This window comes from Malus domestica, chromosome 08 (genome assembly GCF_042453785.1).
Source record: "Malus domestica chromosome 08, GDT2T_hap1".
NCBI lineage: Eukaryota > Viridiplantae > Streptophyta > Magnoliopsida > Rosales > Rosaceae > Malus > Malus domestica.
Window position 1 is genome coordinate 30,718,364 of NC_091668.1, and position 19,246 is coordinate 30,737,609.

At 37.2% G+C, this 19,246-nt stretch overlaps 3 protein-coding genes and 1 long non-coding RNA gene across 7 annotated transcripts; 1 reads left to right on the forward strand and 3 right to left on the reverse strand.

Moving 5' to 3' along the window:
* Positions 1–394: 394 nt before the first annotated feature.
* On the reverse strand, positions 395–1,549 carry LOC114826383 (uncharacterized). Its single transcript, XR_003775195.2, has 3 exons — positions 1,496–1,549; positions 1,318–1,415; positions 395–584 (listed from the first exon to the last, which is right to left on the reverse strand). It is a non-coding gene; the product is annotated as an uncharacterized lncRNA (long non-coding RNA).
* A 776-nt stretch (positions 1,550–2,325) lies between these two features.
* LOC103428984 (chloride channel protein CLC-c-like) lies at positions 2,326–7,579 on the forward strand. Of its 4 annotated transcripts, XR_011583538.1 has the most exons (9): positions 2,326–2,637; positions 3,421–3,621; positions 3,938–4,115; positions 4,654–4,916; positions 5,093–5,362; positions 5,621–6,749; positions 6,893–6,996; positions 7,148–7,202; positions 7,293–7,579. XR_011583538.1 is itself a non-coding variant. In XM_070826617.1 (8 exons), exons 1-7 carry the CDS (start codon positions 2,492–2,494, stop codon positions 6,980–6,982), a joined length of 2,277 nt encoding a protein of 758 aa, XP_070682718.1. In that variant the 5' UTR covers positions 2,326–2,491; the 3' UTR covers positions 6,983–6,996; positions 7,203–7,579. The 4 variants fall into 4 exon arrangements, 3 of the variants coding, with proteins under 3 accessions (XP_070682718.1, XP_070682719.1, XP_070682720.1); XM_070826617.1 differs by lacking the exon at positions 7,148–7,202 and having other exon boundaries at positions 7,203–7,579; XM_070826618.1 differs by lacking the exon at positions 7,148–7,202 and having other exon boundaries at positions 6,893–6,991; positions 7,435–7,579.
* Positions 7,580–8,192: 613 nt separating this feature from the next.
* On the reverse strand, positions 8,193–10,942 carry LOC103428973 (probable small nuclear ribonucleoprotein F). Its single transcript, XM_008367109.4, has 5 exons — positions 10,728–10,942; positions 9,924–10,011; positions 9,775–9,812; positions 9,576–9,640; positions 8,193–8,485 (listed from the first exon to the last, which is right to left on the reverse strand). The coding sequence occupies exons 1-5, from the start codon at positions 10,731–10,733 to the stop codon at positions 8,416–8,418; spliced, it is 267 nt and encodes an 88-aa protein (XP_008365331.1). The 5' UTR covers positions 10,734–10,942; the 3' UTR covers positions 8,193–8,415.
* Positions 10,943–12,721: 1,779 nt separating this feature from the next.
* On the reverse strand, positions 12,722–18,470 carry LOC103441988 (uncharacterized). The gene is made up of 12 exons (XM_008380717.4): positions 18,265–18,470; positions 17,807–17,953; positions 17,522–17,698; positions 17,275–17,357; positions 16,950–17,148; positions 16,165–16,286; positions 15,555–15,621; positions 14,608–14,658; positions 13,925–13,977; positions 13,541–13,751; positions 13,057–13,227; positions 12,722–12,965 (listed from the first exon to the last, which is right to left on the reverse strand). The coding sequence occupies exons 1-12, from the start codon at positions 18,334–18,336 to the stop codon at positions 12,906–12,908; spliced, it is 1,413 nt and encodes a 470-aa protein (XP_008378939.3). The 5' UTR covers positions 18,337–18,470; the 3' UTR covers positions 12,722–12,905.
* Positions 18,471–19,246: the final 776 nt, after the last annotated feature.

The window sequence follows — 19,246 nt, forward strand, 5'->3', positions numbered from 1 at the left end:
TACCCTTTTCCGAAGCAAAGGAAAAAGAAGAGAATAAAGGGAGAAGCAAATAAATTGGGGGTACTCATATTCGAGGTGGCCGTGCATTTCAAGTAATGTACATAATTTGAATCATATATTATTGTTAGCTTATTATGAAGTTTAGCTCATTTCCCCACAATTTAATGTAAATAATATCGTTTGTTAAAAAAAAAAAAAAAAAACTTGCGTGTGACAAAATTTTGGGTAAAAAAATAGTGTTACATATCACTTTTGATTTGACGTCATTTCATATCAACCTTGACACGCCTCGACCCCGATGTCCTCGGGACATTGGGATGGTCATGTAATTTAATTTAGCGAAAGCGGAGAAATATACTAAACATGCATATGGGAACGAATAACACCAACTAAATTCAGCTGCTAATAATTAAACATTAAGATAGTGCACAATATGTCCAGAGCATACGTCTAATACAGAGTAAAGGCGGAATTTAAGATAAGATAGTGCTATTACAAAAGGTGTCGATACAGGAGGAAGATAGCACGATATCAATGATAGGGGAATGCCTCGTAGCTCAAGTCCCAATCCTCGTTCTCAACTCCTGAAGGGGGCGCAAAACAAATATGAGTGGACCAATTTGATATGCATATAATAAAACAGTTATCAACGTACTAACCCCCAGGTTTTATGAAAACACATATATATGATAAAATAGGTTTTCCGGAACCTAGCATGCCGCGCAGTGTCTCAAAAACATAACTCGTATATGCAGTCACTAGTGAATGTCCATAACCCTCCAGGCCCCTTGCCAGCTTCTCATCCCTAGGAACTTCATCCAGAGGAAATAACACTTCAGGCCCTATACCAACTCCCCGTCCCTGGGAACTTCATCCAGAGGAAAAACCACTTCGGGCCCTATGCCAGCACCAAACCGTCGCCCAGGACGGAACTTCATCGCCCCGTAGCGGAATGTGGACAACTAGGTAAGTACAAAATCATTGAACATATGTCTATTGAAAAACAACTTCATAGTATAAAGTCATCCATCATCTATACTATAAAGAGGTGTTCTAAACATGTTCTAAATATTATATCGTCATCCATCAGATATTCTATAAGAACACGGGTTATAGGAAAAATACTAGTAATTCAAACTAGCCTCAGTAAGCATGTTATCTCAAAGCGTTTCATAAAACGTAATCATTAAATCATGTTTTTCATGTATGCAATTCTACTATTAAAACATGCATTTTTAGAAGGGGTCCACTCACTGTACATCGTTGGTGCAAATCCTTACTAACAGGAGTAATAGGAATCACCGCTAAGAATCGTACCTTCCACTTGCCGTGAAACAACCTGTGGTGGTCGGAAAACCTCTCGACACCCACGACCTCGCCGGAGAATGGGTGTGCCTAAACCCGAGCTCCAAAACCTTGAAAAACATGAGTGTAACACTTAATACCACACACCCAAGCTTCAACTAGGATGAAAAGAGATAAACTCGAAGCTTACCTAACCGAAGAAAAGAAGAAACTCGCCGAAGCTTCCTGGGCTCTCGGCGTCCTTGCTACGACAGAAGAGAGAGAGAAGGACGAGGTTGCTGCTGATGATGATGATCTTCCTTACGCAATGGTGTGCGTATGTGTGTGTGTGTTCACGACGAGAACGAGAGAGAGATGGGAGGGTTTCGAAAGAGAAAGAGAAAAGAGAAAGATAGAGAAGAAAGAAAGAGGAGAGGGTCACGGGTAGGGGATAGAAAGAGAGAAGAGTGAGGATTGCTGGAGCGCTGCCACGTGGCAGCTTGAGAATGATTTGGAATCTAGATCAAAGGTCTAGATTTAGTAAAAAAAATAGGGGTCAAAATAATAATTCCATAACTATTTTGGGGAACACTGAAATATACATATAATTGGGGGTTGGGGTGTTACACTTCATCTTGATATGAATGATAGAAAAATCGGATTGCATTGGAACTAAAATTGAGGCTCGAAACTAGATGCAGTAAAATTAACCATTCCTCTTTATAACAACGACTTGACATCATTTTATATGACAAACATGATAATCATTTAATGAGTGTTTAGTCATTCATATATGTCGAACAAATTCACGGGTAGAATAACAAGTAACATCCCGGCAATGACTGTTAAATTCATATGTTTTGACTATTCTAATACGAAACACCGGTTCCGTGGGCCAATCGATTACATGCAGTCCATAATGAAAAACGGATGAAAAAAACATAGAGAGAAGATAGGGTTGGCAACTCCATGACAAGGACGGAATAGCGTTGCTGTCCCGTGGTTACCTCATAAAACCTTGTCCTTATCTTCATCAATGTTGGATGTCTGTTTACGTTAACAATTTCTTATGTTTACCAAATCTAATCAAATTGTCGAGGAAATCTAGTATTTTCATTTCTCAGAGAGATTTCTTGTTCGAAGTAAGAGAGAGAGAGAGAGTGAGATATGATGAACTGCACATAACATCAAGAGAGAGAGAGAGAGGATGGAATCGGAGGAGGAAAAGAGTATAGAAATAGAACGAGGGGAGTTGAGGGAGCCACTGCTTGAGAGGAATAGGAGGAGAAACACGACCTCTCAGCTTGCCATTGTTGGTGCCAATCTCTCTCCCATTGAAAGCCTTGACTACGAGTGAGTTCTTTTAATCTAATTACTTTCTCCTTCTCTTTCTTTTTTCTGGAAATAAGAATTTTTGATTAGTTAAGGAGGGGAGAAAATGGACAGGAAATAATCCCCAGAAAGGGAAGGAAGCAAACTTTGAATCTTACATTTTTTTGTGCGTTGTTTCGGGTTTCGAAACACAAACCAAATAGAGTTGGATTATATTTTTTTCAATGTTATCTTCTATTTTGGGATATATTTCCGTTTTCACTTGTACATAATATATTTATTTGTTTATTTTGGTGACATTCATTCCTCATGTTTTGTTGGTTGGCAGAAGACAGAAAATTCTGGTTTTGTGCCTTGGTGTGTTGGTTTTGAAAATATGACCAATTAATGAAAGAAATAATATTAGATTTAATATTTTTGGTTATAGATACGATGCCGACGCTGATCACCTTCAAAGAAAGGGATGTGAAAATGTAGCACATCAGTGTATGTTGGAGTGTGTATGTAAACTAGAAACTGGGAAAGTAAGAACAATTGCATGAAATTCTTAATTTCACCTGGAAGTTTTTGTTAAATTAATTAAAACATCGTGCCAACCATAAGAACCGTTTTGCATCTCATCAAACAACACTTTCCTGTAAGCCACGGTGGTAGTTCGTTCACATTTAAAACTTTATAGACGTACGCCATACTAAATTGCGTTGGAGCTTATTTGTGGATTATGAAGGCTTGTTGAAAACATAATTGTTGAAATTATCATATATTCTCGAGGAGCCTCACTTGTATATCTTTGCACTCTTGTAGGATTATTGAGAATGATCTTTTTAAGCAGGACTGGAGGTCTAGAACGAAGGCTGAGATATTTCAGTATGTTTGCCTCAAATGGGCACTTGTGCTGCTTATTGCTTTAGGCACTGGGTTAGTCGGCTTCTTCAATAACCTAGCTGTCGAGAATATAGCTGGTTTCAAACTTCTGCTTACCAACAGCCTCATGCTTCAGGACAAGTAAGCCTGGCTACTACTCACCCGATTACTATTTGAGTTCACACACTCCCATCCCCCTCCTTTTTTTTCACTTTTCGTTGCAAAAGAGTCTTTATATCGTTCCAGGTGCATCTATCTATAGGGTTTTTTTTGGGATACCCTAATTGTGGTTAATCTGACCCTGACAATGTTCACATAATTTGTTACTGCTGAAATGTATCCTTCACGTTTATTTTTATGTTTCTTTTGTTGATTACTTGCCTTTTTAATGTGTGTGATATTCCATACATGTATTATATATCTGTGTAACTACTTTTTTATGTGAACTCCAGTGCAGGTATTATCAGGCATTTGCAGCATTCGTTTGTTGTAACATAACCTTGGCTGCTGCTGCTGCAGCTCTTTGTGCATACATTGCCCCGGCAGCAGCAGGCTCTGGCATACCTGAGGTTAAAGCATATCTAAATGGAGTCGATGCTCATTCTATATTGGCTCCAAGTACCCTCTTTGTAAAGGTGAGTGGCATACTGAAAGCAGCTCTCTTTCGCTCTTTCTTTTAATCTCTCACTCACGCTACGATGCAGTTTTTACATCCAATAGATAGATAAAGGTTTGTGTGAGTGCATTTCATAGAATGTAAACGATATAACTAGTTACCAAAACGTTTCCCATGTTTTGGTCATCAAATGATGTGGTGAATGAGACACTACTACGTTATTTGGTACCAAAATCTGGGATTTGGTTTTGGAAAATGGATTCCATCTTTAGCGTTACTCATGTGTAGAATGTTCTTGAAGGGATATAGGACTTGTAATGTTAGAAGATGAAAGAGATGTTCTACTTACTCAGAGCGATGTTCTACTTACTCAGAGCGATGTTCAACTTTCTTTTATCACTAGGACAAATATTAAGTTCTTGATGAAGTGAACCGAAACCTAGAAGGAGAGCTACTTCTAAATCCATTATTGTTTTTATGTGATGCAATGAAAGTAAAATTTTACTAATGGTTTAGGTATTATATTTTGTAATAATTACTTAGTCTCAACTTGGCAGATTTTTGGTTCTATATTTGGAGTAGCTGCTGGGTTTATTTTGGGTAAGGAAGGACCTATGGTTCACTCTGGCGCTTGCATAGCCTCTTTGCTCGGACAGGGTGGCTCTCACAAGTATCACCTTACCTGGAAATGTCTCAGGTTCTTCAAAAATGACCGTGACCGAAGGGATCTGATTACCTGCGGTGCTGCTGCTGGTGTTGCAGCTGCCTTCCGTGCCCCAGTTGGTGGGGTCCTTTTTGCGCTAGAAGAAGCAGCTTCATGGTTTCTCTCTCTCTCTCTCTCTCTCTCTCTCTCTCTCTCTCTCTCTCTCTCTCATATGTACATATATATATAGATAAAATATTCATATACATATATTTAGTAGAAAACTTGATGTTTTCTTCATTCTTCTGTTCTGTCGAGGAGTAAATTTTGTTTCTTATATCAAAAATTTCTAGGTGGAGGAGTGCTCTTCTGTGGAGGGCATTTTTCACAACAGCTGTTGTAGCGGTATTGTTAAGAGGCTTCATACAATTATGTAAGGGTGGAAAATGTGGACTATTCGGGGAAGGAGGTCTTATAATGTTTGATGTCAATTCAGCAAAGGTCAGTTATAGCAGCGGCGATCTACTGGCAGTCATATCCCTTGGAGTTATCGGAGGCATATTTGGAAGCCTTTACAATTTCCTTGTGGACAAAGTCCTTCAAACTTATAGCATCATAAACAAGTAGGCTCTGAAAATTCAATTTATAAGATATTTAAATTTCTTACCATACAACACTATAGCGACTCACAGACATGGAAAGTTACGCGTAAAACAATTTCATCCTGTATAACCCAAAATTCTGCACTTTGTCTTCTCCTTAGTACTACATATGTTAGCTTTCAAACTTGTTCAAATACTTTTATAGGATGTAACTTTACATGCACCTAAAATGATGTATTTGTAGTTTCTACTGTTTCTGATTACCGAGAATGATTGCAGGAGAGGTCCTTCAAGTAAAATTCTGCTCGTCGTTGCCATTTCCTTTTTGACTTCTTGTTGCTCTTACGGCCTCCCATGGCTTTCGCACTGCATTCCTTGTCCCCGTCACCTGGAGGACAAGTGCCCTACCATAGGTCGCTCTGGAAACTACAAGAATTTTCAGTGTCCACCTAACCACTACAATGGCCTTGCTTCACTCTTTTTCAATACCAATGATAATGCTATCCGCAACCTTTTAAGCTCTAGCTCTGATGGGGAGTTCCGGCTTTCCACTCTTATTGTTTTCTTTGTTACGGTGTACTTCCTGGGCATTGTTACTTATGGTATTGCTGTTCCCTCTGGGCTCTTCATCCCTGTTATACTTGCTGGGTCATCCTATGGGCGTGTAGTCGGGACCCTCCTTGGTTCTCACTCTGATCTTGATGGGGGCTTCTTTGCACTCCTTGGAGCGGCATCCTTCCTTGGTGGCACCATGAGAATGACTGTTTCTCTCTGTGTCATACTTCTTGAGCTTACAAATAATCTTCTGATGCTTCCACTGATGATGCTAGTTCTGCTTATTTCGAAATCTGTGGCGGATTGTTTCAACAAGGGTGTCTATGACCAAATTATAAAAATGAAGGGATTACCTTATATGGAGGCGCATGCAGAACCATACATGAGAAACTTGGTTGCAAGTGATGTTGTTTCTTGGCCCTTATTTTCATTTTCCGGGGTTGAGAAAGTGGGGAATATATTACAGGAGCTCAAAACAACAGCGCATAATGGGTTCCCCGTGATTGATGAACCACCTTTCTCAAATTCTGCAGACTTGTGTGGGCTGGTTTTGAGATCGCATTTGCTTGTATTGCTTAAACGAAAGAATTTTACAAAGCAAAGGGTGTTGATTGGGTCAGATGTTACGAGTAGGTTCAGAGCACATGATTTTGGAAAGGCGGGATTAGGCAAGGGAATCAAGCTGGAGGATTTGGACATTCAGGAGGAAGAGATGGAAATGTATCTTGACCTTCATCCCATTACTAATACCTCCCCATACACCGTAGTTGAAACAATGTCCCTCGCTAAAGCTGCTATTTTCTTTCGGGCGCTTGGCCTCAGGCACTTGCTGGTGGTGCCTAAGACACCAGGGGTAAATCTCTCTCTCTCTCTCTGATATGTATTCTTCTGACATACCATTTCTGCTTCTAACACGAAAAGAAGGTGAAATGCCAACTTACTCATAGCTTCCCCTATAATGTTGTAACATTGTTCTAAATCATTAACATTTTGCAGAGGCCTCCAATTGTTGGGATCTTGACAAGGCACGATTTCATGCCGGAGCACATATTGGAACTTTTTCCGCAGTTGAATCCTCACGAATAAAAGTAACAATCCACGTAAGCTGAAACCTTCATAAACTCTTGTTTTTTAATGCAATGCTGTATTAGGCAATTACAGTTTCTATTTTCTGTATACAAAGCCTTGTTTGATCAAGTTTTAACCTTTAGGAGTCAATCATATTTTCATTTATGGATTACTGTGATACAGAAGTTTGCTATTAGGATGTAAGATCTCTTTGAGTTTCTGAAGCTGGGAAATGCAGGTAATTCTTTACTAGTTACGAAAACTCCTTCAAACAACATCCAAGCATCACCGGCATTTTGCAATCTCAAAAATCTGTGCGTCGTTTCAGAGTTCAGACCAGGTCATCTTTCGTCAAGGTTCATTACGGAGGTCCGTAGCCATGTTACCAAGCAAACGTGGAGGAGTTTAATTTTTTCATGATTTGAGTTTTGCATCTGGCACTCTCTTCGCAGTACGTATTCAGATAGTCCTCGCAGACAAGCAAGAAGCTCGATAACTACTGTGTAATATCAACTCTGTATGGATTGTAATACGATGTTGCTTTCTGAAAGCGCACTTGGATGGCACTGAATAAATGTTCGGTCTCCGTATGCTGTTGCTGGGGACGCTTGCAAATCGCAGAGTTTGTTGGGGCTAGAAAATTTGGTTCAATCAATAACCTAATATCAGGGGAGTAGAGTTTGATTTTCGATAAAAAGAAACGATTGATGATATTTCTTTCAGGTGTTTTGGATTCCACATGCATCAACGGCTAACAGTTTTCAAAACAAAGCGATAGGATGACATTTGTTTTTCGGAATATATCTTGAGCAGCAAGCAAGCATGCGATTTTTTCACCATGTTTGGTCTACAAGATGGGAACCGTTGTTTGGCGGAAATAACCATTTCCACTTCGAAGTATTAGAATTCGAACACTTTATGCCATGATTTTTCCAACAAAACTAGAATACAAATGAAAATGGGGGTGGTTTCAGGACGGATATCATCATTTCCAAAACAGAAACCGAATCATACACCCGATTTTCATTGCAGTAGCTGTCCCATTCTGGGCAGCTACCACAGGGAACGGGTTTAACGGTTGAATTTCCATCCCTGTTGGAATGGTAGATGTCCTGCCATGATGCACTCTCGCTATTGGATGAATCTTCATCCCCAATTCAAAGAAGGAACAGAGTGGATTATGCCATTTTAGTGCTACTCTGAACATCAACAAGACCAAATGCGCGAATTGGGTGCAGTAAATCACTACAAAGGTTTTTCATTTCCAACTTCCAACGATACGAGCCTTGTTACATGAAAGGAATGGTTCATTCAACGTTTACGAAGCATTTGTCAAAAATCAAACATCCGGCAATGCCACTCCATACAATGCACCTAAACAACAACAAAAGCAGAGATAAAATCCTGATTACTTAAATATCTGTTTTCATAACCAACCCTTACTGCACGTCTCAGTCCTGTTCAGCGTCTTCAATCTCTTCATCCTCTGGCACCCCACGAAGATAGAGAACGTTGTTGCACCTGTAGAAGAAAGAGAGCAGGTGAAGTGTTAGCTTTGTATTTTACCTTAATGAATGCATCGCATGTTTACATGGTATCATTGGTATGTGATGCTTGGATCATTTTTCTATGCAACAAAACATATAAAAAAACTTATGAAAGGAAACAGATTGTATTGACTAGAGAAAAACTGAGAACTTGAATAATCTGTTGTGTATAGATGTGTGGTGGTTCGTCGCCAAACTCACAAAAGTTCCACCCAGTAAAAAGGAAGAATTAAAAATCAGAAATCTCCAATATGACATAGAGAATATAGCATTTAAAGCATGCACCCATCGAGGAGCTGTTCCCAATTTATACTATCCATTCAGTTCATTTGCAGCTATACAACATATGCGCCAAGAAGTAAACACATTCTAGTAGCATTCAAAATTCGTAAATTCTAGGCTTTTAGCCCAAGTTGCGCTGGTTATATATCTATATTATCACTTTAGAAAAATAAATGACAGGGTCCAGGCTTTTGCACCTTTTCAGGGCCATGGTTTACTACAAACGGTAATATCCGGTCCTCAACGTTGTCAGAGTTAGGGGCTCATTTACGAGTGATTATGGCGGGCCAAAGTCACTTCTAGAGAGTGTAGATAAAGTTTAAAACTAATAATGATAGGTGCTTCTCCTTAGAGGTTTTTTTTTTTTGAGATACAACAGAATCACTTAGGCCTTCAGTGAAACTTTAAAAATGCCAAAGTCAAAATGAGTAAAACCACTTCTGCAAAAACAATGCCAAATGCGACCTAACTTAAACATTTTTCCATAGCATTATATCCTATCATCATATGGTCACAACTTCCTAATTCAAGGGTGCTCACAGTTATCCCAGTAGACTCTTTAGTACACAGAACAACATTTACCCAAAACTTTGCTCCTGACATCATATGTAGATCCTAGACATTAGTTGGGATATATCTTTTCGAGAAAATCAAAAACTTATAAATGTGTCAGAAAAAAACTAGCATAAGTAAATGAAAAGAAAAATGTAAGGCACATTCCAACAGTAGAATTCTAAAGGAAAATTACAGTTAAGTGGTTCAAAGAATTCCTGAAAACTCACCTGATCAAAATTTCTCCCAGATTTCCAGTGGATTGTCCATCAATATATTCTTCGGTGTTGGCCAGCTATGCATATAAGATTTCATACATTAAACATTATACCAGAATTTTTCTTCGCGAAAAAAAAAGAAGGTAAAAAAGAAGCTAAGATAATTATTCACAATTTGTATAGAAAAAGAGTTCAAATTTGAAAGTAGTACCTGCAAGTTCATATAGGCATCCGTTGAGACAAGGAAGCCTGAAAAGATGCACGATCAAAGAGGATCAGAAATACACGGCATGTTAATAAATTTTTGAAGCAGAGGAGTCAAATTTTTTTTTCTCCTGGAAACGTAAATAAAAAAAATACCTTTGTACTCCATTCCCCATTTAAGTTTCACAATGACAGTCTTTCCAGTCAGATTGTTCAAGAAAGGTTTGGGGTTAACTGGTATTGTCTGCATTTTGCACAAAAACATAAGTATTACAATTCAGAGAACTCCATCTAACCTATTCAACAGCTGAATTTACATCTACCATCAAATCGACGATTGAAAGCTCAGAAGTTAGTCATCAACTACTAACTAAACTTGGGAGAAATATTATTGTGCTATTTTTATAAGTTCAGTATTGATATGCTATTTCAAGAAGCAAATCCTACTTATAAATAAACACACATTTAAAATAAACGTAATAAAACTAATGCATATAGGGCATACATTCATACTACGAAATACTTTTAAAGTGCAGTGCACTTAGCACTAAGTTCTAATGGTATTCGTCTCGACTTGTAATTGTAATTGGAAACTGACTCCCGTGGACGGCGCATTCAATACCAAATTATTAAGGTAGGCTAAAAATATATTGTTGCATTCGAAAAAAAAAAACAAGAAAAATCCAGAATCCAGTATCCTAACAGATCTCCAAATTTTAACCAAAATTAAATCAGGGAAGGAAAATTTTGACCTTTTGGTTGCAGAAAAGGAAAAAGCAACCCCCCTGTTAAAATCTTGCACTGAAACCCCCAACAGAAGAAATTTAAAGCACGAACAAATACTCGTCGAGATCGTAATTTTAAAGAGAAACTAGAAAATTTTAGAGTATGTGCCCTAATTAGCTAGAAGTTATAAAAAAAAAAAGACCCAGAAAAACAGATGGAAAAGAAATTACTTACCGCCATTGGCGAGAGAGAGGAGAGCTTCAGGGAAGCTAAAGCTGAAAGATGACGCTTTTTCTCTTCACTCTACGGAGGTTTTAGGGTTTATCCCAATTCCCAGACGACTTTTTTGTTTTTAAAGATTTGGACTGCGAGTTGTCTTGGGTAAGTTTAAAATATGGTGTTATCAATGCACTTATTTGGCTTTCTAATTAAAATGGTTTTTAAGATTTGCTTAACTCTTTATATTGTTTTCTGATATTTGAAATAAACAGAAGTGATCCCTGAGATTGTTTACCATCAATTATTTAGTTATTCGGTGAAAATTTATGTTAAATATGGATCCAAATGACAAAATTACCCTCAATATAATAAACAATGGACCAAAATGAGTTGACAAAAGTTGAGGGTATTTTTGTCATTTTATCCTTATTTTATAGAGATTTTTCACGGATGACCAAAATGATTGATTGTAAACAAACTCATGGACCAATTCTATAGATTTCAAATCTTAAGGACCAAAGTGATGAGTAATGCAAATCCATTGATCATTTTGGCTAAAAATCCCACTTATTTTTATCTCTTAGACACTCTCTTAATTTTTTACTATCGTATCGAATGAATTACAGAAGATTAATTGACAAAATTTAACAAGGTTGTGCGGGAAGTGAAAAGAGAGTGTGAATAGCACTATTTTTTTTTTTAAATTAATAGGTGCAATTAATTGGAAATTTATAGGATTTGAATAGACTTTAAAGTTCAGATGTAGTTAATTAATAAGATTTTTTTTTTAACAAACTATATTATCTACATTAAAGGGATGGGATGGGCTTTGCCTCAAAATGCGCTAACAATAATATGGTTCAAATTTGTCTTTGGCGAGAATCGAACATAGGACCTCTCACTTACAAGTGAAGAGGAATACTAGTTAATTAATAAGATTTTAAAAGAGGATTTTGAAAGACTTTAAAATCATAGTGTAGTTAAATTAAGATTTAGGATTTTAAAGAATACATCCAAATTCAGGGTAGTCGATTACAATTTAAAAAAAGTCCGCACTAGGTGTAGAAAAAATGCCAAAGATGTGTTAGGATTTTAATAGATGAGAGATTTTGATAGATTTGAGGGTGAGTAGTACAAAAAACAAACGTCATCAAGAATCCAACCCTTCCCGCTGATTTCTTTTCACGGTCATCAGAAAAGAGTAACAATCTTCCTCCATCCCTCAAGGTATTACTTTTCTCTTCCGAATTTGTATGGTCATGTATCTAGTGAATCATTCTTTCTTCATTATTTCCATGGTGTTTCAACCCAGGTAAATAGTTGGGCTTGGCGAGGAGGTGCACATATATGTTTTTTTTTAATGTAAATAACACTTATTTATTAGATATGCAATAAATTTACTTGAATTTCGTTTAGGCCCACACTAGGTCCTAACCCGTCGTTTGACTAGGCAATAATAGTGGCTGTAGTTGTGACAATGGCGGTAATAGGGGGAATGGTGGTTGGTGTGACAATGGAGGAGATGCTGATGGTAGCGGTGAGCGGAAATGGTGATTGTAAAGGTGGTAGGGGTGACGGTGGCAGAGTCAGCGGAAGTGGAGGTGGTGGGAGATGGTGGCGACAATGGTGACAGAGGAATAGTGGGGTGATGGTGGTGGTGGAGGAAATGGAGGTTGGGGTGGTAGTGGGTGGTGGAGATAATGGTGGTAGTTGCAAGGGAACGAGAAGATGTCTTAGATTAGGAGACTGATACCCTCCCTCTTTCGCCACCACTGCCCTCCTGCTTCAACATTCATGCATCAGACCTTGTCCCTTGAGCTGAGAAATTTCTATGGGAAAGTTTAACTCAGATTCACACATCATCCATCGCCACAATATTTGAAGAGTACACACACCGATCATCAACCATCGGTTAATGGTTTAGGAACGGCCAACGAGAGGCCATATCGAATGTTTCCAGGCGTTTCGTTTCATCCTTTGATTTGTTTAAAGGATCCACGAACACGCTATTTTCACAAATTATACATGAAATTTTCAGCTATAAAGTTTACTATGTCACTGTAATTATGTACATACTTTTCAAGTAAAATTTCACAAAGTTTGATTTACAAAAAGGAAAAAAAATGACATCCACAATATACAGAAAATCAATCTGCTTCTACTTGTAGTCTAGAAGGGCATTCTGCCAATAAATTATTGTATACCTTCCTTGAAAGGACCAGAATCATGTACTAGTTTCATGACGAGCTCAACCTGCATGTAACAAGTGCATATTATGAAACGAAATGAGACGAAAAATAGAATTAAAAAGGCACATAAATACATAAATTATAAATGCAATCACCTGAGTCGATTCACGCCCTACAAAGTTCTCTATGGCCTTCCTGAAACCTTCATCCATCAGGTAATGACAGCTATAGGTTGTCACAGGCAGATAACCTCTCTGAATCTTATGTTCGCCCTGAGCTCCTGCCTCTACTGTGTTTAGATTAAGTTCAATTGCAGCTTCTATTGCCTGCGATGTCATAAAACCATAAGAAATGAATACTTGTTGTATATATTTCCTTTAACGGTGCTGATTTATAGTTTTATGCTCGTTTACTCTTTGGTGCAATCAATAAAAACCGAATAAATCTAAATTTAGATGCGGTTTCCCATCAAGGAAGTCAAGGAAGGACAGAGACACTGGGCAGAAAATATGGCCCCTAATTACTTAATCATATTGGGCATATGACAGCATTTCGAATTGCTTTCACATTTACAAATATTATAGATATGTCAATTAAAATGACAGAAGAAATGAAAAATAAAAATAAATATAACTACACCTGGTAATAGCAAGCTTCAAAATGCAAACTTGGATAGTATGCTCTTGGATGACATCCCCATAGGCGTCCAAATAACGTATCTCCTCCTATAAGATTCAGAGCTCCAGCAACTAGCTCATCCCCTTCTTCAGCAACAACAAGTAGTACCTGGTCTCCCATCTTTTTGCCCATTTGGTGAAAAAACTCCCTAGTCAGGTATGGAGTACCCCACCTGTGGAATGAGTGAAATTTTAAACAACTTCACAACAAAAAGAAATATGACTCAAACTTCTCTGTTAAAAAGTTTTCACAATAATTTATATTATGAAAATATGATTTATGGCATATATCTCGAACTCAGAAACATCAGGAAATGGCTAAGAAAGAGATCTATGAGGAACCAACTTGTTATCAGTGGTGTTCCGGTAGAAGTTATAGAACGAATCCCAGTGCCTAGTCTGCCAACAGAATATCATTAAAGAAGAGGATGGTCAGGCTTATGTTCTAACTGTTTTGTAGCATAAAGTGTCATAAACCAACTAGAATTTCTTAACAGAAGACAGCAAGCCTTGCAAGATTCTATTGCTTGAGAAGTTTATCGTAGCATTGGATGCACTACACATGCTGGAGTCAGTAAAGATCCACAAATAACAGATACTTGTACAAGTATCACTAGATATTTTAACCAAAGAAATCTTTCAGCAGGCCCCATTTGTTTTGAAAATGAATGAAGAAGTTCTTATAGAACATGAATCGCTGATGGATTGAGCCATATCAAATGATGATTCATCATGTAAAACAGCGCAAAAAGCAACTGAAAGGAGTGTATAATTACATATAAAAAAAAGGTCGTACCCAGTGGACAAGGCTCCCGCTTTACGCAGGGTCTGGGAGAGGTGAATGTCGGCTAGCCTTACCCCCATTTTATGGAGAGGCTGCTCCCAAGTCTCGAACCCGAGACCTACCGCTCATGGGCGAAGGCACTTGCCATCGCACCAAGTGCGACCTCTAGTGTATAATCACATATAAGTGGAAAAAATCATTAACAATCATAGCTATCAATTATTAGAAGAAACATGGTCAAATACCTTTATTTCATTACCCCGCAGCCGTTTCATGGTCAAATTCTGCTGCACAATCTGCAGATCAAGTGTTCAATTAGAAAACCAGTACCTCATGTCTCAAAAAAAGAAAAATAATAAACCACCTGACTTAACCCAGCAAACAGAGAGAGAAAGAGGATGATGGAACATAAACTCAATCATAAGAAAATAATCTCACAAGAGGCAAGAAGAAGATAATGGAAGTATTCATTAATCACATAAAGAGAATCAGGTATTATACAAGTACTTTTTGCCAAACATTAGACTGCCGGCCAACTCAAAGATTATACTACAAATGGCTTGTAGCTCAATTGGTTAAGAGGCTTCGCCTTGAACGCAAGCACCCTTGTTCGAATCTCCTCACCATAATTTAATGTAGATATTTTATCATTTGTCAGAAAAAGAAAAAAAAATAATCAAAGATTATACTGATCACTAAAGGAGGCATTATGAAAAGGTCATACACAAAACATCAAGGAATATGTTCCTCGAGGAAATTCGTCAAATGTAGACTGTTCCATGGTTTGAGTTTCCATATACATACAAGAGGGTCAATATTTACTTAGGGTTTAGGGAGTCTTGCTCCCATGAGTTGACCAATGTTTCTCTCATTCTTTAAGTCATGGCTTTCACCTTTATTCATTCATTTGTTCTTATAGAAAACAACTTCTCATTTTCCACACATTCATTTGTTCCTTAGCATTATCTTAGTTGATTTTGTGATTTTTCTGGTATTTCTGTTATATTCGTGAACCTTTTCTTGGTTCCAAGCAACACCACATCATTGTTCTGTTTAAAAAAATTTTGTCATGAAACAATCTAACAGGAAATCCATTTTACAGAAAATAAAATTTTCTACGACTTAGTTTCTCATTTTCTAGATAAACTGAATATCAATTGGAATATATGAAATCATGTTTTAAAGGGCCAACCTTTTTGCGCTCTTGACGTATATTTTTCCTTTTACTTTGCTTCATGTCCATCAAGAACTCGTCAAAACTGTATCACAAATAAAGGAATTTTCTAGATTCAAGTTCAACCATTCAAATTTTCAATCACAAAATGAAAAGTCTAATAATGCTTCAAACGTATTAGTCTAATATGGTTTGGAAACTAATGATGAACCTCCTTACTGCTTAAATATGTTTCGGAGAGTAGCTTGTGTTAGCCTTCAATGATGGGTAATAAGTTCCTCAAATATAACGAACAATTTGTATACAAGTGCACAAACATACATTCCCGGGCACGCACAAACAGACACACGTATACATACAAAGCTGGTATTTGAACATATTCTAGCGGTTTATTAAGGCTTAGAACTTTAAATACATATTTATTCACCATCACATATACATAAGAACTGCCATTTCAATCTATACTAAACTGTTTTCTTGACAGTAAACTATGAAATACATATTACTTTTCTATCGCATATACATTACAAATGTAATTGCCAATCAAAATTATATCTTCAACCGATGTGAACATACTCCACATTTGACATTAATCCAGTAAATAAGAACAAGGTTATGCATTACTCACTTTTTGTAGTTATGGTTTTTCCAATGGTACTGCATTCCAGTTCTCTGAAGAAAACCTCTTTCACTCAGTTTGTTCCACTCCGTTTCAGATGGGAAGGTAATGTGCAGTGATGAGAGCCGGTACTGTCAAAACAGACAAGTCAGAATAAGTAGTAAGGGCACTGCCATTCAGAAATGGACAAGTCTTATTCTTCGTAAAAAGAAAAGGTCAGAAAAGAGAACCAATGGTCAAGACAAGTGACATGAAAAATAACAACAGCCTCATAGCTAATTAAGTTTCATTATCTTTAAAACACTTTAATATTACTCTAAAATAATACCTCAATTATTAATCTGATAAGGCAAGTTCCTTCCTTCCACTAACTACTTTGGAAATTATAAATGAACAGAATGACAAAAACTGCAATAGCATTCTAAGAGTTCATTCAACTCTTCCCTCAAGGAATCTTCTTTTGGCTTCAAGGACCAGTCATGCTTATGCCATTTTGATTTTGACACCAGAAGTTTACAGATTCCAGTCCGTCCGTGAAACTCACTTAACTCCAATCTTATACCCATAAGATGAAGGCATTATAAGCAAAAGGCATAACAAAAAAAAAAATTCTTAAAATTATACATCTAATCATTTCTTTTGTATGAATGTTGACTTTTATACATCTCAGTTATATGAAAAATTGCCCGGTCAAATACACAGCTCCTCTAGGACTAAGTAACAAGCATAGTAATTTCAAGAGGATCAAAAGGTTCATAAATGCTACAAGAAAGACTATTTGATTACTTCCATACCTTGGCAGTCAGCTGCTTCAAAGCGGATACTATGATGTCAAAAACTTGATCTTTGAATGACGTATTACGAATTAAAATCCTGGGGCCAGTTACCGGAGTAAAAGGCACACAAGACTGCAACTTTGGATAATACCTCCCCCCAAAACTATAATATGCATCAGCCCAAGAATGATCAAAAACAAATTCACCATAGGAATGACTGCACACCAAATCAAAAAGGTCAGACCACAGCAAAAAAAAAAACAGTAGAAGTCAAAGCCTTTGTACATAATTTTGGAGAAATGACAATAGAGCTTGCATCTGAAGAGCTCAGAAGATTCTAAACCTTTTAAGATAGAGTGGAACAACACCTACAATACTTTCACTTTCATCCTTAGCAATGACATGGCGAGGAGTCCATCCGGTTTCCTGGAAAATATTGGAAGTCCAGGCTCATTGAAACTGATAGACACTCTTCATGACAGCTAAAGAACCGGAAATCTCAATTGCTTATACAATAGAAGATCTAAACAAACAATGGTATTATGTATTAGCTTATAATACAAACAGAAAGGAAGAGCTCAATTCCTAACCTTGACGGCGGAAGCAGACTCTTCCAAGCTTGAAAGAAAAGCATGAGTAAGAAATGGATTGAATTTTTCAGGGCCTGTAACATCGAGAGCGCATGCATCCCACTCAGTGGATGAGACCTCAGAGATTGATGAAATGACCGAAACTGATATCTTTTTCGGTTTCACTCCTGAGATTCCCTGCAAATATAACCAACAAACATAGATTCATCATTGATATAACACGATTAAATTACTAGCACACTTGAAGTTAAACGATCGAATTGAATAGAGAACACAAACAAACACCTCTTTCTGTGAACCTGGAGCTGTCAAAGTGAAATCCCCAAGTGAAAGACTTATCTCTATTTCTTGTGGCTCTGCAGACTTCTTGGCTCCCCAAAATAGTGCACTAATCCTAGATGCCTGACCAGCTTTCAGGGATTGCGATTTTCCCTAAAATTCAATTCCAACAAAGAAAAAAAAACCAAGAATTCAAAAATATCAAATAATCTTATAGCAAAATCAATCCATCAACCAATACTTGAACTACAAAGTGAGAGACTGAAGAAAATAACAAAAACCCAGAAGCTAAAATGTAATTTTAATAAGGTTTGATCAGTAAACTAGAAACCCCAAATTGTCACCTCACATTGATTCAGAACATTAAACCAACAAAATAATCCAATCAGACGATGATTGTATACAAAAAACCAAAAAAAAAAAAAAAAGAAGGAAATTGGGAGACAGAAAGAAAGGTGACTTACCAAGTGAAAATGAGGTGGGTATTTGCCAAGAAATGGGGAAGGCCTGCAGTAGCTCATTGCAGCGACTGCCATGGCTGACCCCCGCCCGCGCACTTGAGTTCTCAAGCACTGTGTCCCAAGTTCTGATAACCTCAGGAGCAAACGGTCTTTTGCATGACACGTTGCAAAATTTTATTTTCAATATTAAAGAAAAACCAAAAAAAAAAAAAAAAAATTGACATCGGAACATCTGTACATGCAAATTAAATAGTCAAAATTGTAATATATGTTATAAATAGAAAAGGTTAGAGAAATAATCTTTGCTAAGGACATGAACAAATTGGGTGCAAAATATTACAATGTAACTTTAGTAACTATAACACAAAAGGATGATAGATAAAGAGATGGAGGGATACTGATATTATTTCTTTGATTCTTTCTTTCGCAGTGTGTTTTGATAGCACACATGGTGTTCTATTTATAGAGCAACTCCCGTAATAATAATCATCCAAATACAATTATGACACTTTTGAAAGTATCAAATACTATTCCCAAGTCTTTATTCCTTTGAGTGGGCATTCACCCACTAATTCTACAACACTCACCCTTGAAAGCCCACATATCAATATCAGTTGTCTCGTTAAAACCTTACTTGGAAAAATCCAGTGGGAAAAAACCATAGCAAAGGAAAAAGAGTACAACTTTGCCTGGATTGTTGATATTGTGTTATATATGTTTATGTTGCCTCATTAAAACCTTGATAGGAAAAATCTTAATCGAAGGAAAAAAAGTACAACATGCATATATCATGGATGCTCCCCCCCTGATATGTATCTCCTCCTGATTCCGCATTCTTCAAATTTAGTTGATTAGTAAGTCGACATAATCCGATACTCTGTACTAGCTTCTGAAATGTGCACTTTGATAGAGATTTGGTGAATAAGTCTACTAGATTTTCATTAGAATGAATTTGTCTGATTTCAATAACTTCAACATTCTGAAG

What these genes read in the sequence shown, in the direction of transcription:
- LOC103428984 (XM_070826617.1), top strand. Translation starts at nt 2,492, where the DNA reads ATGGAATCGGAGGAGGAAAAGAGTATAGAAATAGAACGAGGGGAGTTG. An exon ending in AGCCTCATGCTTCAGGACAA is followed by an intron (nt 3,622 to 3,937) that starts GTAAGCCTGGCT and finishes ACTCCAGTGCAG; the next exon opens with GTATTATCAGGCATTTGCAG. An exon ending in CTAGAAGAAGCAGCTTCATG is followed by an intron (nt 4,917 to 5,092) that starts GTTTCTCTCTCT and finishes AAAAATTTCTAG; the next exon opens with GTGGAGGAGTGCTCTTCTGT.
- LOC103428973 (XM_008367109.4), bottom strand. An exon ending in ATGGGGAATGGAGTACAAAG is followed by an intron (nt 9,813 to 9,923) that starts GTATTTTTTTTA and finishes GCATCTTTTCAG; the next exon opens with GCTTCCTTGTCTCAACGGAT. An exon ending in CTGGGAGAAATTTTGATCAG is followed by an intron (nt 8,486 to 9,575) that starts GTGAGTTTTCAG and finishes TTTCTTCTACAG; the next exon opens with GTGCAACAACGTTCTCTATC.
- LOC103441988 (XM_008380717.4), bottom strand. Translation starts at nt 18,336, where the DNA reads ATGGCAGTCGCTGCAATGAGCTACTGCAGGCCTTCCCCATTTCTTGGC. An exon ending in AGTCTGCTTCCGCCGTCAAG is followed by an intron (nt 17,358 to 17,521) that starts GTTAGGAATTGA and finishes AATATTTTCCAG; the next exon opens with GAAACCGGATGGACTCCTCG. An exon ending in AAAAACCATAACTACAAAAA is followed by an intron (nt 15,622 to 16,164) that starts GTGAGTAATGCA and finishes TTTGTGATACAG; the next exon opens with TTTTGACGAGTTCTTGATGG.